The following is an 18,197-nucleotide window of genomic DNA, read 5'->3' as shown; positions in this document are numbered from 1 at the left end:
TAGGTACTCAAGCACAGCTGACCAGGAGCACCCCACAAGCCTTGGGATACTCTGACCCAGTTGTCTGGCCATAAAAATGTGTCCCTTGTTAAAGTTGCTCAGGTCTTTACTCCTGCCCATTTCTCCTGCATCCAACACGTTGACAATGAGAACTGATTGTTCGCTTACCATCTTATCTACCCAGTCCTTGACCTGTGCCCTTATTAGGAGATGATCAAAGTTATTCGCTTCACTGTTCATAACGTTTTGGCTCGTTAGTATACAGTTGTGCTCAAAAGTTTGCATACCCTTGGAGAACTGGTAATACATGTACCATTTGTAAAGAAAACGAGTGAGAAGGCAAAACAGGTATTTTATTTCTTATGGGATTCACATTCAACTGTAGGTCATAACAGAATGGCACAATCATAAAACCAAAAAAACGGCAACAAAGAAAAAAAAATGAACTGACCCCTGTTCCAAAGTCTGCATACCCTGTGTTCTTAATATATTGTGAAGTGCCCCCTTTAGCATCAATGACAGCATGCAGTCTTTTGTAATAGTTGTCTATGAGGTCTTGAATTCATGCAGGTGGTATAGCTGCCCATTTGTCTTGGAAAAATGTATCCAGGTCATGCAAAGTCATTGGTCGTCTTGCATGAACCGCACATTTGAGATCTCCCCAGAGTGGCTCAATGATATTAAGGTCAGGAGACTGTGATGGCCACTCCAGAACCTTAACCTTTTTCTGCTGTAACCACTGGAGGGTCAACTTGGCCTTGTGCTTAGGGTAATTGTCATGCTGGAAAGTCCAAGAGCATTTCATGCGCAGCTTTCCTGCAGAAGAATGCAAACTGTCTGACAGCATTTTCTGATAACATGCTGCATTCTTCTTGCCATCAATTTTTACAAGATTCCCATGGCTTTAGAGCTCACACACCACCAAAACATCAGAGAGCCACCACCATGCTTCACAGTGGGGATGGTATTCTGTTCACTATAGGCCTCGTTGAACCCTCACCAAACATAGCGCTAATGGATGTGACCATAAAGCTCTGTTTTGGTCTCGTCACTCCAAATTACAGTGTGCCAGAAGCTGTGAGGCGTGTCAGGCATATTGTAACTTGGCTTTTTTGTGGCATTGGCACAGTTAAGGCTTCTCTCTGGTAACCCAACAATCCAGCTCTTTTGTTCAATTATGGTCGTATTGTGCTCCTTGAAACAACCACACCAGAGCCACACCACAGCCTGTATTTCTCCTGAGGATACCTGTGGGTTTTTCTTTGTATCCCGAACAATTCTTCTGGCAGTTTTGGCTGAAATCTTTCTTGGTCTGCCTGACCTTGGCTTGGTATCAAGAGATCTTTGAATTTTCCACTTCTTCGTAAGTGATTGAACAGTACTGACTGGCATTTGCAAGGCTTTTGATATATTTTTATACCCTTTTCCATCTTTACAAAGTTCCATTACCTTGTTAAGCAGGTCTTTTGACAGTTCTTTCCCGCTCCCCATGGCTCAGTATCTAGCCTGCTCAGTGCATCCACGTGAGAGCTAACGAACTCATTGACTATTTATACACAGACCCTAATTGCAATTTAAAAAGTCACAGGTGCTGGAGATTCTCCTTTAATTGCCATTTTCACCTGTGTGTGTCACTTTTTGTGTGTCTGTAACAAGGTCAAACAATTCAAGGGTATGTCAACTTTTGATCAGGGCCATTTGGGTGATTATTGTTAACATTATGATTTAAGCCAAACAACAGTGATAATAAATGGCTTCATATGATCACTATCCTTAAATAGTTTTTTTTATGATCACTTATTTTCTAAATCAATGCCAAAATATCACAATTTCTGCCAAGGTACACTATGCAAACTTACGACCACAACTGTACATTAAAATAGGGCTGCAAGTAACGGCTATTTTGATAACCAAAGAATCTGTCAATTACTACTTGGATCATACATTATGACATTGAATTTTTTTTTTTTCAAGTAAAACACCAAGTTTGAAAGTGTTTTCCTCAATATGCACACTGCTTAAAAATAAATTCAAACCAACTTGACATACCAGTTGAATTCATCGTTTTAGGATTTATCTGTAATTCCAGTGTACTTAATAAACCTGTAAAATACAGAAATTTATAAGAAATAGGGAACAGGAAAACCACCTAGAATCTTATAGCAGGCAGCTTTAACTTAAGTACACAGACAAATGTATGTATTGACTGCTGGGGACACATTTTCGTTCAAGCTTTAAAATGTAGGGAAATCTAGAATTTCCTAACTCTGACTGACATTATGCATTTTAGGTATCTGGCACTGATTCACCATAAATAAATTCCACGTGCAGACCACCCCTTTGGTGGTGCAGGGATTACGTTAATGTGCAGCTCAACCATGCATTCAAAATGAACAATGTTTCTATGTGGGTCACGATCTTACGTATTAAAATGTTCCTCGCAAATAATTCTAAGTCTTGTTGGTGAGCTTGCTCCATTGATTCTCCCACAATAAGACTTGGGAGAGGCAGAGGTAATGTCCCGATTGCGGAGTGGGTAGAATTTAATTAAGCCAACACGAGCAGGCAGAAGTCGACATTGATACTTACAAAGGAAATCCAGATGTTCAAAATGTATTTATCAAATGCATCGAATAACAGCGTCTACCTGCACAATGAAATTTTTGTGACAACCCGATCCCCGGACACGGAAACTAGCTCTAGGGACGTGGAATGTCACCTCGCTGGCGGGGAAGGAGCCTGAGATGGTGCGTGAGGTTGAGAGGTTCCGACTAGAGGTAGTCGGGATCACCTCTACGCACGGCTTGGGCTCTGGAACCACACTCCTTGAGAGAGGATGGACTCTTCACCACTCTGGAGTTGCCCATGGTGAGAGGCGGCGGGCTGGTGTGGGTTTGCTTATAGCTCCCCAGCTCTGCCGCCATGTGTTGGAGTTTACCCCGGTGAACGAGAGGGTCGTTTCCCTGCGCCTACGGGTCGGGGATAGGTCTCTCACTGTTGTTTGTGCCTACGGGCCGAACGGCAGTGCAGAGTACCCGACCTTCTTGGAGTCTCTGGGAGGGGTGCTGGAAAGTGCTCCGACTGGGGACTCTATCGTTCTACTGGGGGACTTCAACGCCCACGTGGGCAACGACAGTGATACCTGGAGGGGCGTGATTGGGAGGAACGGCCCCCCTGATCTGAACCCGAGCGGTGTTCAGTTATTGGACTTCTGTGCTAGTCACAGTTTGTCCATAACGAACACCATGTTCAAGCATAAGGATGTCCATCAGTGCACGTGGCACCAGGACACCCTAGGCCGCAGGTCGATGATCGACTTTGTTGTCGTTTCATCTGACCTGCGGCCATATGTCTTGGACACTCGGGTGAAGAGAGGGGCGGAGCTGTCAACTGATCACCACCTGGTTGTGAGTTGGATCCGATGGCGGGGGAGGAAGCTGGACAGACTCGGCAGGCCCAAGCGTACTGTAAGGGTCTGCTGGGAACGTCTGGCCGAGTCTCCTGTCAGAGAGATCTTTAACTCCCACCTCCGGCAGAGCTTTGACTGGATCCCGAGGGAGGTTGGAGATATTGAGTCCGAGTGGACCATGTTCTCCACCGCCATTGTTGAAGCGGCCGCTCGGAGCTGTGGCCGTAAGGTCTCCGGTGCCTGTCGAGGCGGCAATCCCCGAACCCGGTGGTGGACACCGGAAGTAAGGGATGCTGTCAAGCTGAAGAAGGAGTCCTATCAGGCCTGGTTGGCTTGTGGGACTCCAGAGGCAGCTGACGGGTACCGACAGGCCAAGCGGACTGCAGCCCGGGTGGTTGTTGAGGCAAAAACTCGGGCCTGGGAGGAGTTCGGTGAGGCCATGGAGAAGGACTATCGGCTGGCCTCGAAGAGATTCTGGCAAACCATCCGGCGCCTCAGGAGAGGGAAACAGTGCCCTACCAACGCTGTTTACAGTAGAGGTGGGCAGCTGTTGACCTCAACTGGGGATGTCGTCGGGCGGTGGAAGGAGTACTTCGAGGATCTCCTCAATCCCGCCGTCACGTCTTCCATTGAGGAAGCAGAGGATATAGGCTCAGAGGTGGACTCGTCCATCACCCGGGCTGAAGTCACCGAGGTGGTTAAGAAACTCCTCGGTGGCAAGGCATCGGGGGTGGATGAGATCCGCCCTGAGTACCTCAAGTCTCTGGATGTTGTGGGGCTGTCTTGGCTGACACGCCTGTGCAACATCGCGTGGCAGTCGGGGACAGTGCCTCTGGGATGGCAGACCGGGGTGGTGGTCCCTCTTTATAAGAAGGGGGACCGGAGGGTGTGTTTCCAACTATAGGGGGATCACACTTCTCAGCTCCCCGGGAAAGTCTATGCCAGGGTTCTGGAGAGGAGAATACGGCCGATAGTAGAACCTCGGCATTCAGGAGGAACAGTGTGGTTTTCGTCCAGGCCGTGGAACACTGGACCAGCTCTATACCCTCTACAGGGTGATGGAGGGTTCATGGGAGTTTGCCCAACAGTCCACATGTGTTTTTGTGGATTTGGAGAAGGCATTCGACTGTGTCCCTCGCGGCATCCTGTGGAGAGTGCTTCGGGAATATGGGGTCCTGGGTCCTTTGCTAAGGGCTGTCAGGTCCCTGTACAACCGAAGCAGGAGCTTGGTCCGCATTGCCGGCAGTAAGTCAGACTTGTTCCCTGTGCATGTTGGACTCCGGCAGGGCTGCCCTTTGTCACCGGTTCTGTTCGTAATTTTTTATGGACAGAATTTCTAGGCGCAGCCAGGGGCCGGAGGGTGTCAGGTTTGGGGACCACACGATTTCGTCTCTGCTCTTTGCGGATGATGTTGTCGTGTTGGCCCCTTCAAGCCAGGACCTTCAGCATGCACTTGGACGGTTTGCAGCCGAGTGTGAAGCGGTGGGGATGAAAATCAGTACCTCCAAATCCGAGGCCATGGTCCTCAGTCGGAAAAGGGTGGCTTGCCCACTTCAGGTTGGTGGAGAGTGCCTGCCTCAAGTGGAGGAGTTTAAGTATCTAGGGGTCCTGTTCACGAGTGAGGGAAGGATGGAACGGGAGATTGACAGACGGATCGGTGCAGCTTCTGCAGTAATGCGGTCGATGTATCGGATCTGTCGTGGTGAAGAAAGAGCTGAGCCGCAAGGCGAAGCTCTCGATTTACCGGTCAATCTACGTTCCTACTCTCACCTATGGTCATGAGCTTTGGGTCATGACCGAAAGGACAAGATCCCGGATACAGGCGGCCGAAATGAGCTTTCTCCGCAGGGTGGCTGGGCGATCCCTTAGAGATAGGGTGAGAAGCTCGGTCACCCGGGAGGAGCTCAGAGTAGAGCCGCTGCTCCTCCACATCGAGAGGGGTCAGCTGAGGTGGCTTGGGCATCTGTTTCGGATGCCTCCGGAACGCCTTCCTGGGAAGGTGTTCCGGTCCCGTCCCACCGGGAAGAGACCCCGGGGAAGACCTAGGACACGCTGGAGGGACTATGTCTCCCGGCTGGCCTGGGAACGCCTCGGTGTCCCCCCGGAAGAGCTGGAGGAAGTGTCTGGGGAGAGGGAAGTCTGGGCATCCCTGCTTAGACTGCTGCCCCCGCGACCCGGCCCCGGATAAGCGGAAGATGATGCAATGCAATGCAATGTTATTTCTATAATACAACCACAACTGCCTTGTGACCATGGTTAGGACTGGCATGCCTGAAGCAGTGACAGAAACACTGCACGTGTGATACATGGAATTAGCCCCACTTTGCGTTATATTGTGAGAATACTAAGGAGAGGACCAAAATTACAGGCCTATTCCCTATATCGCCCAAACTCAGAGTAGAAAATATTTTTATATAAATACATTAAGGCTTTGACAGCACATATCATAAACATGTAAATATGTAGACTTTTGTTTAAAAATGCAGGGCCTTACTAGGCAACCAAAAGTGAAAGTGTGTAATGTATAAAGTTAATTCCCATTGCGATTATAATGACCACAATCTATTGCATTGTTATACAATTTTATTCAAGTTTTACAACACAGAATGTCTACTGTAGGAAGATGAAAGCACTAAAAACTAATTGTGTTCATATACAAAAAGCTAGAAAACAAACTCAAACTGCAACTGAATTTAACATTTCTGGCGTTTCAGAGGAGTAATCTATAGTAAATTTCTAATCTATAATATATAAATCTACAAATAATTTAAACAAAAAAACCTTAAACTAAATCAGGATTAGTTAGTACAGTCAAGTACATACAGTGAGGGAAAAATAATTTGATCCCCTGCTGATTTTGTACGTTTGCCCACTGACAAAGAAATTATCAGTCTATAATTTTAATGGTAGGTTTATTTGAACAGTGAGAGACAGAAAAAAAAAATCCAGAAAAACATGTTATGAATTGATTTGCATTTTAATGAGTGAAATAAGTATTTCATCCCCTCTCAGAAAGATTTGTCTCCAAGGTGTCTTTTATACAGGTAATGAGTTGAGATTTGGAGCACACTCTTAAAGGGAGTGGTCCTAATCTCAGCTTGTTATCTGTATAGAAGACACAGAAGCAATCAATCAATCAGATTCCAAACTCGCCACCATGGCCAAGACCAAAGAGCTGTCCAAAGATGTCAGGGACAAGATTGTAGAACTACACAAGGCGGGAATGGGGTACAAGACAATCGCCAAGCAGCTTGGTGAGAAGGTGACAACAGTTGGTGCGATTATTCAGTCTGGGGCTCCATGCAAGATCTTGAGAACGGTGAGGAATCTGCCCAGAACTACAAGGGAGGATCTTGTCAATGTTCTCAAGGCAACTGGGACCACAGTCACCAAGAAAACAATTGGTAACAAACTACACCGTGAAGGACAAATCCTGCAGCGCCTGCAAGATCCCTATGCTCAAGAAAGCACACTTACAGGCCCATCTGAAGTTTGCCAATGAACATCTGAATGATTCAGAGGAAAACTGGGTGAAAGGACCCCAAGAACACCATCCCCACCGTCAAACATGGAGGTGGAAACATTATGCTTTGGGGGTGTTTTTTCTTCCAAGGGGACAGGGACAACTTCACCACGAAGGGGACAATGGATGGGGCCATTTATCATCAAATCTTGGGTGAGAACCTCCTTCCCTCATCCAGGGCATTGACAATGCGTTGCGGATGGGTATTCCAGCATGACAATGACCCAAAACACACAGACATGGCAACAAAGGAGTGGCTCAAGGTGCAGCTCATTAAGGTCCTGGAGTGGTTTAGCCAGTATCCAGACCTTAATCCCATAGGAAATCTGTGGAGGGAGCTGGAGGTTCCAATTACATTTGAGCCCTTGATATTAGGGGACAATACTTTTGTTTAAAACCCCTTGAATTAAAGCTGAAAGTCTGCCCTTCAATTGCATCTTGGTTGATTCATTTCAAATCCATTGTGGTGGCATACAGAACCAAAATTATGAAAATGGTGTCAGTGTCCAAATATTTCCAGACCGAACTGTAACTATAAAACTAAGCCAGAACTCACTACCGATGGAGTTAAAACCCATCTAAGATGCTACAGTGTACATGCTGTCAAACGCATTTGGACTAAGTACAGCAATGACGTTATGTAAGAGGACTAAAGACATTAGATTACATTAAACAGGTTAATTATGTCCCCAAGTCGGAACCAAATAGAATTTATGGTGGGGGGTTGAGTGCAACTAAACTAAAAACTACTGCCAAGCTGTCTAACAACAGCAGAACAGAGGTCGGATGAGAAACATCTTACATTTCATGAAATATTCAAGTCCGGCCCATAACTGGACACAAGGACAAGAAATCTTTCGAAAACATGCCCACAATATAACCTTCAGCTATGCAGGAGAAGAAATTCTTGTCCCCCCTCCCCTCCGAATCAACTCCCCTCTGGCCCCAACAACTCCCACTGTCAGGAGGGCCCCCAATGACTCACATTTTTTGACCTTGCCTATTTGTGGAAGCAGCCCTCTACCACCCTACTGACAGGCCTTGTGCCTAGCTCTGGTCTATACTGCTGGCCAGCATTCAGTCTTAAGGCTAACCTAATAATAGCAGGACAAGCAAACTTCACATGGTCCAAGATCACAGCGGTCTTAAGACAGCATTCCCAGCAGCGAGTTATTAATACACAAAAGGGATATTAGCAATGTGACCTTGCTGGTAAAAAGGTAATTATGTAGCCTTACAAAATTAATCTGGTGTGGCAATATTACCTTGGCATTGTTTACGCATTATTGGATTAGAAAGTGGGGAAAGCTTTTTGGTGAAAGAGCAGAGGGATTGATTAAAACCCATGCTGCACTTAAAGTAGCTGCTTAGACAACTGGACCAGCCTAGACCGCTGTTTTTAAATAAATATCCACCTTTTGTGTGTGTGCGCATGTGTGAGAGAGAGATATATGAATAAAAATGCTCATGCCACAAAACTGAAGTTAGCATAGTGCGAATACTGTCAAAAAGTATTTTTGGTGCTTTACATTTGCATCTAAAAAACATTTAAAAACATTTGAACCCAAATGGGGAATAAACACTGGAGGCAAATACATTATTACTTTGTACTATTATTTAGTAGATATGCTTTCAGTTCTTTCGCTCCTTATTTATGGAACAAACTGCAGATCAAACTTAAGTTGAATACTCTGGTGTCCCTTGCCCATTTTAAAACTGTAATGGAAGAACTTTATTTTGTCTGTGATTGTTTCTGTTGAATCGTATGTCTTTGTTTTGTATGTTTAGAAATTCTCTCTAAAATGTTTTGTGTGCCTAAAACTACTTCTCAACATGTTTACACAGGGCACAGCCAAAAAAAGAGATCCAGGTCTCAGTCTGTTTTCCCTGTTAAAATAAAGTTAAAATAAATGTATTTGCCGGACGGTGTGAGCGTAGCCGGCCAAGAAGAGTTAATGTCACTGACTGACGGACTCTTGTTAAATAGCGTAGTGGTTAGAGAAGCAGCCCTACAAACGATAGGTCCCACATTTGAATCACAGTCAAATAAATTAAGCATTAGGACTTTTTTGAGACAGACAAAAACTTTGCTGGCTACAACCTTCAGTAGCTACGTTATAGTAATCCTAAAATAAAACTGTTGTTGGTAACATAGCAACTATTTCAAGTGGATTTTTGAAGTACGCATCTGTGCATGCTTTTTGGGGTAATATAGGCTAGATCACTATCCCTTGGCCAGTAAAAGGGGAGGGGTTTCCACGATTCTCTCGTTTTTTTCACTTGAAAGAGTCAGTTATCGTCACTAGGGATGCACCGATTAATCGGCCAGCAATTAGTAATAACAATAATTGGTATCAGCCGACTATAAAATAACTGATTACTTGCGACCGGATTGTGGGGTCTGAAAAGGCATCATGCTTACCTAATTTTTGTAATAGACTAACGTTTCTCCAGTCACGTATCAATGACAGGTAATATAGTGCCAGGCTTCTAAATTGCACACTAAGGTAAAATCTATCTCAGTCAATACAAAACATTGCTTCAAAAAAAACCCACAAAGAATCCCCCCACACATATAAGTATTTTCTTATTCAAATATATGGAAAAATAACTTAAAATGAGGTGAAATTAGAAGCATAATTTGAATTTAATTTATGACAGTGTAGAAAGTTACAGAAATGTAAAAACATCGGTATCGGCAAATTATGTTATATGAACATCGGCTATCGGTATCAGACAATTTTCTTATTGCTGCATCCTTAATCATCACCTATATCGATTGTTATTATATCGATGTCATTCACAAATCAAAGAAAATAAACGTTGTTGTGCCATGAAATAAAATAGCTTTGGCAGTGTAAAGTTAATCTTCAGTCTCGCTAACAATTGCTAAATTCTTATGACTATTCCAAATAGTAAGTTTTTCAATACCAGGCCTATTACTAGCTAATAAGTGGTTGAAACAGCAAGTGGCAAAAGCCATACAGTTCATAGATATGTATTTGTGGTGGAAGTAAACTTAATAAGAAACGTTAGTCAGTTTAACACAATGCGTGATGTTGAAAGCGAAATATAAAACCTGATGTGATGTTAATGTGTTACAAAATGATCTAATGTCGAGACGCTATACCAACACCCTGCAAAAGAGCAGCTCCATAGCGTAGTGGTTAAAGACAGCCTCTCATCTGGGAAACCCATGGTCGAATCCAGTGACGGCAACATCACTTCCAATTGTGGGCCTTTTCTGGTTTTAAAACCTAGAAAAATCTATCTGGGCCAGTTATTGTTGACATGCTAACCAAGGTCAGTGTGGGAAGAGCCCTTGAAATGCAAACTACAAAACAAATCCTTTCAATGTGTGGCAACATCAGTCTTGAGAAAGCTCCCTCCGGTACCCCATTTCTCCAGGAGGAAAGAGCCTTACCTTATGAACACTCTTGGGATTTTCTAGCCATGCATAGTACATCTCCTCCACGTAATTGGAGCTTGTTCCATTGAGGAAAGGCTCTGCAGCCACAGGTGCAGTGTAACACCTGACTGGCTGAAACGTCCTTGGTACGGCCGCGGGCCTCTGCTGTGAAAAGTTCTGAGCAGTCTGAGAGGCCGTTAGCGGCCGCAGCCGTGCAGCACAAGTCCTTAAGCGGTGCATTGCAGTCCTTTAGCACACACAACTCGCCCAGCTCCACACAACGACCACTAGGAGCAGAATGGAGACTCCTTCTACTTCAAACACAGCAGTCAAACGATCCACAGGAAACCAATCTCCAGAGGGTCCTAGCTTTCAACTTGTCAACTGTCTTTCTTTCCTGACCTGCAAAAGAATTGAGAGGTTGTGTGAATATTAGGCAATTCTGAATTAGTGAACAAGGACTGAGAACCACTTTTCAGGAGGAAACAGCCTACATCTCATGGAAAAAAAAACACTACAATGCACAGGTTGATGTCAAACCCACTGCTAACCTACACGCAGAGCATTATTTGCCATAAGGGCATGAACTGTTTAATGAGACATCACTGATCATGCCATGTGAACTCAGAAATCCTATCTGCACAGTCCAAGTGTTGTTAGATTTCCCATTCAAACTTATTTCAGAGCTCGCATTAATAATGTAGAGGGTTGGTAAGAGAGTGTCTAGACTCTGAATGTTTTCTCTATCCTTAGTGATGGTCAATTGAAACTGGAGCATGATTAATGTATTTTTTGATCACATGCTGTTCCAAAGCTGGTTGCAAAATGTATAATTCTAAGATTCTCCAATGACTGGACACCTTTAGCAGTTCAGGTACCTATGATCTAAACATTTGTTACTTCAGTGGTGGCACAGCAAGTATTGGCATGGGATTTAATCTTCTTCAGAGTTTAGAAAATGTTTGCAGTTGAAACATTGTTCTTCAAAGTTTTTATTTTATTTAGTGTATATTACAAAACAAATCAATCATTCAAAACATTATAATGGATGCATAGTAAAGAGATTTGGGGTACCAACCTGAATTAAAACTTATTCTGCAAGTCAATGCACTCCTAATCAACAGCCACAAATTCTTACCTAACATGCCAGGAAAAGAGGTCCAGTGTTTCCCTTTCAGTGCAATAAGAGCAGGGATCTGCTGTGGCTTAATTGTGACGTGCCGCCACAGAAAAACTATTTTAATGAAATACAAGTTGTTTACAGAGCAGAGCAACGTTGTACACGCAACCATCAACATTTGGAGTATAGTGTGCTGCATCCAGTAAAACTATATTTTCTACCCTCTATTTAACAGAGAATGCAACACAGAGTAATATACTGTACATTAGTTAATAGCCAGTTTTTATAATGAGTCTGGGAGGTGATTTACAAACTGTTTAGAGAACAACGGAGACTGATTAATTGAGAGGAAGGACTTTGATTATTATTAGGGAATGATGTTAAGAAAATTGTGAAATAATGTTAATAAAATAAAGTTGACAAGCAAGAGAGGCCAGAGGACGTTTTGTATATATTACAATTTGCAATACATTAAAAACATATTTGAAGCATTTAACACATCCAGCCTTGTGTCATTGATGTCAGCGCCCAGTGAGAGGCACTTTCAAAAGATCTACGGGATAAAGTTATGGAAAGGCACAAGTCAGGGGAAGGAGAAAAAATATTTTAAAAGGCTTTTTCTATCCCTTGGAGAACAGTTAGGACCATTATTAAATGGTAGGTGTATGGCAATACATCAACAGATTCTTGAGAACTTGCAGTCCTATGCGTGAAAGCTGAAAATGGAAAGATGGATCAGAGTTGGAGTTTGTTAGATTTTCTTCCCACTTGGATGTTGTGAGTTACTGTGTAAAAACAAAATGTCTGATTTTGTGTTCTTTTCAGCCTGTGTAAGGCAACAAAGACAGAATATTTTGAAAGGGGGTGGTGACTTTCTATACCCACTATAAATCTGATTGTAGACAGTGAGAGAAGTTTCTTTTTACGTTTTCAGAACATTACCGTTCCAGTGCAGGATTGGAGGTTCTACTTGAGTAAACCAGTGTTTGACAGACTCATTTGAACTGCGGAGCCCTGACAATGGACGGGACAAATAATGATGGAACACTGTTTGGATCTTTCCGTGTTAATCGAGATACCATAGTTCCCTGTTTATAAACCGCACCATTCATTTTAGAGCCTTATGTGTATGCAAACCCAAGCATTAACCGCACCCATATGTAAACCACATTTGACTCATTCATACAGGTGCTGGTCATAAAATTAGAATATCATAAAAAAGTTGATTTCAGTAATTCCAATCAAAAAGTGAAACTTGTATATTATATTCATTCATTACACACAGACGGATATATTTCAAATGTATATTTCTTTTAATTGTGATGATTATAACCGACAACTAATGAAAACCCCAAATTCAGTATCTCAGAAGATTAGAATATTACTTAAGACCAATACAAAAAGGATTTTAAGAAATGTTGGCCAACTGAAAAGTATTAACATGAAAAGTATGAGCATGTACAGCACTCAATACTTAGTTGGGGCTCCTTTTGCCTGAATTTCTGCAGCAATGCGCCATGGCATGGAGTTGATCAGTCTGTGGCACTGCTCAGGTGTTATGAGAGCCCAGGTTGCTCTGATAGTGGCCTTCAGCTCTTCTGCATTGTTGGGTCTGGCGTATCGCATCTTCCTCTTCACAATATCCCATAGATTTTCTATAGGGTTAAGGTCAGGCGAGTTTGCTGGCCTATTAAGAACAGGGATACCATGGTTAAACCAGGTTCTGGTAGCTTTGGCACTGTGTGCAGGTGCCAAGTCCTGTTGGAAAATGAAATCTGCATCTCCATAAAGTTGGTCAGCAGCAAGAAGCATGAAGTGCTCTAAAACTTCCTGGTAGACGGCTGCGTTGACCTTGGACCTCAGAAAACACAGTGGACCAACACCAGCAGATGACATGGCACCCCAAACCATCACAGACTGTGGAAACTTTACACTGGAATTCAAGCAACGTGGATTCTGTGCCCCTCCTCACTTCCTCCAGGCTCTGGGACCTTGATTTCCAAAGGAAATGCAAAATGTACTTTCATCAGAGAACATAACTCAGCAGCAGTCCAGTCCTTTTTGTCTTTAGACCAGGCGAGACGCTTCTGACGCTGTGTCTTGTTCAAGAGTGGCTTGACACAAGGAATTCGACAGCTTAAACTCAGGTCTTGCATTCGACTGTGCGTGGTGGTTCTTGAAGCACTGACTCCAGCTGCAGTCCACTCTTTGTGAATCTGCCCCACATTTTTGAATGGGTTTTGTTTCACAATCCTCTCCAGGGTGAGGTTATCCCTATTGCTTGTATACTTTTTTCTACCACGTCTTTTCCTTCCCTTCACCTCTCTATTAATGTGCTTGGACACGGAGCTCTGTGAACAACCAGCCTCTTTAGCTATGACCTTTTGTGTCTTGCCCTCCTTGTGCAAGGTGTCAATGGTCATCTTTTGGACAGCTGTCAAGTCAGCAGTTTTCCCCATGATTGTGTAGCCTACAGAACTAGACTGAGACCATTTAAAGGCCTTTGCAGGTGTTTTGAGTTAATTAGCTGATTAGTGTGGCACCAGGTGTCTACAATATTGAACCTTTCCACAGTATTCAAATTTTCTGAGATACTGAATTTGGGGTTTTCATTAGTTGTCAGTTATAATCATCAAAATTAAAAGAAATAAACACTTGACATATATCAGTCTGTGTGGAATGAATGTAAACATTATACAAGTTTAACTTTTTGAATGGAATTACTGAAATAAATTAACTTTTTGATGATATTCTAATTTTATGACCAGCACCTGTACATTTTACATTAGTATTAAACATTGGTCAAAGGGCACTAGCAAAATTAATTTGTTGAAGAATAAAATGTTTTTGAAAACCCTGTAACGCCAATTGTATCCTATTGGCAGGAGTACATCCATTTCTGAAAAAGCCACATCAAGCAATCTTCTGTAAAAAAAGTTAGCTAGCTTCATTTCAATTGAACAACAAGCCACTAATAGTTACATAGATTATGAAATTACTAATTATTTTTAAATATATTAGTGTCTTGTTATGATTTACCGGCTGGTAGCACTGGTCCCAACATTACTATACATTCATGGAGTAAGTGGATCCCTGCGTCACGTCACTGACGTCAACTAGAAAACCCATGTATTAAATGAGTGATAATTATTTCTGACCAGCAGATGTCAGTGCTGTGCACCGTTTAAAAGCTTCAAATAATGAACAGCTTTTAAACACATGCCTAACAGGGGTATTCAACTCTCACCTTACAAGTTCCTTAGTCTGCTGGTTTTCTGTACAACCTCAACATTAATGTCACCAACCTGATTAGAGGATTCCAATGAAAAGACACTTGGGCTATACTATGCAGGTGATTTCCGAATGACAACCAGATCAAATCAAATCAATGAGATGTACTCATGTCTCAAGGGAAGTTGATAGCCTTGTAGTAATAGTTGTAATAAACGCATGCAGTATTTTGAGTAAGACAGTTAGGCCTTAGTGACGATTTATCTCTCTCTGGATAAGTGTCTGCTAAATGATTGAAAAGTAAAATGTGGAATTGGCTGTGCAAAATTTAATTGTGGAAATGGGGATTAAGTTTCTCAGTTCCTCTGGAAAATAACTGTCTGTGTCTTGTGTGTTACATAACACTTAAAGGATAATTGATTAAACGGGTAATCTGCCACGGCATATCTGCTTAAATCCACTTCAAACTAAATACAGGAACATGCACACATGACCGATAAAGACAGTTATGTATGCTAGCTATTTGACAAGCTATAGCTGGATAACATGCTAACCAGTTATGGAGATTGTTTTAGATACAACGCTTTATCTGTCAACGGAAGGTTATTAAGAATCCAAGATAACAGTACATGAGGTCCTGAGCATAATTCCTGCTGCTACGCCTAGTATGTTTTGACCTTGTATCTACACGTATTACATTCTCTGCTCTCCTTCACCGCCCAACACCAACCCGCCCAAGATTGTGTTACCAAATACGTCATTGGTTCTCAAAACGAAATCCCACCAGAAAAAAAGGCCCAGACGATACTATTCGATGTGCAAAATGTCAATCACTTCGTCCTTTTGCTAGACATGGATTTACAAAATATCTCATGACTGGCAACACACAATGTTCAAGCTAGCCAAAAGTTTGCAAATGTTGATTTCTAACGGCAACGTTAATCAAGTTAACGTTATAAAGTTAGCAAGTTACCTAAAAAAAACGAAGGACCTGCTTCAATGACATTGTCTCATTCACGCCATGATATACTGTTGCTAATTAGCGATTTAGCTGGCTAACGTTAGCCATACCGCTAAATAATAGCTAACTAGCTTTCAGCCCATAACTACTAACTAGGTAACGTTAACTGTCTAACGTATTATTTATCATGAATACTGTTCACACAACATGTGAATGCTTTTAACGATAATTCAGCAAACTCTTCAGGTTAACTACCTACCAAGCACGAGGGTAATGTTAGCTAGCCAGCCAGCTTCTGTTATTAAGAAAGCCTCCAGACAGACAGTACACTAACGTTAGCAAACTACTGCTGTAGCTAGCAACTTGTAACGACTATGGTCCTCGTCCTAGCAACGACATTTATTGATACACTCCACAAAAGCACATACTTTTAATATCCGGTTGTTTGTAGATTGGAAGCACGGAATATGACGCTAATCCAGCGGCTCCACCTCTGCCGTGTTGCCCTCTGTGTCCTGGATGGAAATGACAGCTATGAACACTATAAGCAATCGCGGAACGTGTGGGAATCTTGGCCTACGCAACGTCATGCGGTGCTGACGTCGATTTTTTTTTTCCACTCATCGCCCGCCAAGAAGACCTGGGATTTGTGGTGAAACATGCAATCCACTTTGAGGGAGCCTTCCGTGCCGAGGAAAAGCACAACAGAATTTAAGTAACACAGCAGCAACGGTTTGGACCAACATGAAAATCACAGCAAGGCTTTAATATCTAACATTTGAGTAAATATAAGCAGACATTTACAATGAAATGAGTTGCAAAGAGTTTACCATCAGAATCACCTTTAATCGTAAATGTCAACATATTTAAAATGTTCATTGATGTAATGGGGCTGCTGGTACAGTGCTTCCCAATCTTGGTCCTGGGGGGCAGTGGAAAACCTTAGGGCTGAGTCAGGGGGGTCCAGTGACACTGTTGCCCTATACAGGGGAGGGCCCAACAGGCATGAACTCAATCCACCCACATTGCCAAGCATCAACCAAAGGGAAACCAACCAACAGCAACGACCCTAAAACAGCAGAGTTCACCCCAATTGCGCAATGGAGAGACACAAAGCCAATGACTCCACCTCCGAATAGCATTGGAGAGAAGGAATCCCAGTGGCGACGAGAGCCCACCTGACAAGACCGCAAGGGTGGACAGTATCAAGCCTTTCCATTTACCTTCATACCTCTGGGCCAGACTGCACTTATCATAGACCATGCTGAAAAGATGAGTCTTTAGTAGACACTTGAAAGTTTGCAATGAGTCTGCATTTCTAACCTTGATTGGCAGATCATTCCACATTAATGGAACTCTATGAGAGAGAGCCCTGCCTCCGTCTGTTTGTTTAGAAATTGTAGGTACAATTAAAAGGCCTGCATCTTGCCATCTAAGGTTTTACGTGTAGGTATGTATGGCTGGATCTTTTCAGCGAGGTAAGTAGGACCACGTCCATGTATTGCTTTATAGGTTAACAATAAAACCTTAAAATCAGCCCTAGACCTAAGAGGCATCCAATGTAAATTAATTTTTTCTAACTAGGATTCTAGCAGCTGTATTCAACACTAATTGATGTTTATTTATTGATTTATTAGGGTAACCGGAGAGAAGAGCATTGCAGTAATCTAATCTAGAAGTGACAAAAGCATGGATCAGTTTTTCTTCATCAGTTTTTATATTAGACTAAAGAAGCAGCCGGCGATCGTACACAGTTTACCGGGGGCAGAACCACCGACGTAGCTGCAAATCTGGGGATGGTGCTAGCGAAGTCTAAAACTGGCAAGTATAGAGAGTACAGAGATATTATTATTCATGTTGGCACCAACGATGTTAGGATGAAACAGTCAGAGGTTACGAAGAAGAACACAGCATCAGCGTGTAAACTAGCTAGAAAGATGTCGGCAAATTGTCTTTGGCCCCCTCCCAGCTAGGGGTAGTGAATTCTGCCCGTCACAGGAGGTAGAGTTTGTATAACTGGCTCTCTTTTTGGGACTCTCACAGAAATAGGGCCAGGCCTGATCTGCTGAAGAGTGATGGACTCCATCCTAGCTGGAGTGGTGCTCTTCTTTTACCTAGGAAAATGACAGGAGTCTCACTCCTATAGCCTCACTATGAGATAGGGTGCAGGTCAAGCCGCAGGTTGTTAGCCAGCCTGCTAGCATAGTGGAGTCTGTCGATAGCATAGCCAGAGTGGTTAGTACAGTTTTACCTATTGTCCACTGTGACTCGTTCCAGGCTGAGAAAGGTTGAACAAGGTGGTGCTAACAATAGCAACCTTATTAAGATAAAGCCTTCCTCCACCTCGGTCACAAATAAAAATTACTGTATCACCTCGCATCTCAAAATGGGACTCCTAAATGTTAGATCCCTTGCTCCAAAGGCAGTTGCAGTAAATTAATTAATATCTGATCATAAACTAGATTTGATTGGCTTGTGTGAAACGTGGCTAAAGCCTGATTAATTCACTGCCCTAAACAAGGCCTCTCCTCCTGGTTATACTAG

General features: G+C 43.0%; 1 protein-coding gene across 5 annotated transcripts in view; it reads right to left on the bottom strand.

The window, feature by feature from the left end:
• ogdha (oxoglutarate (alpha-ketoglutarate) dehydrogenase a (lipoamide)) overlaps nt 1–16,210 on the bottom strand; it is a 50,524-nt gene extending 34,314 nt beyond the window's left edge. For 4 of the 5 annotated variants that reach the window (XM_010876014.5, XM_020052636.3, XM_020052638.3 and 1 more), the window contains exons 1-2: nt 16,082–16,210; nt 10,357–10,743 (exon numbers count right to left, since the gene is read on the bottom strand). In XM_010876014.5, the coding sequence (XP_010874316.1) occupies nt 10,357–10,581 (225 nt within the window). In that variant the 5' untranslated portion in view covers nt 10,582–10,743; nt 16,082–16,210. Of the gene's footprint in view, nt 1–10,356; nt 10,744–15,912; nt 16,019–16,081 lie in introns of those variants that run through there. The other variant, XM_020052637.3, reaches the window with a different exon arrangement.
• Nucleotides 16,211–18,197: the final 1,987 nt, after the last annotated feature.

Source organism: Esox lucius, chromosome 13, assembly GCF_011004845.1.
Source record: "Esox lucius isolate fEsoLuc1 chromosome 13, fEsoLuc1.pri, whole genome shotgun sequence".
Taxonomy (NCBI): Eukaryota; Metazoa; Chordata; class Actinopteri; order Esociformes; family Esocidae; genus Esox; species Esox lucius.
The sequence above is the reverse complement of the archived record's forward strand: the minus strand, read 5'-3'. Positions and strand labels throughout refer to the sequence as shown.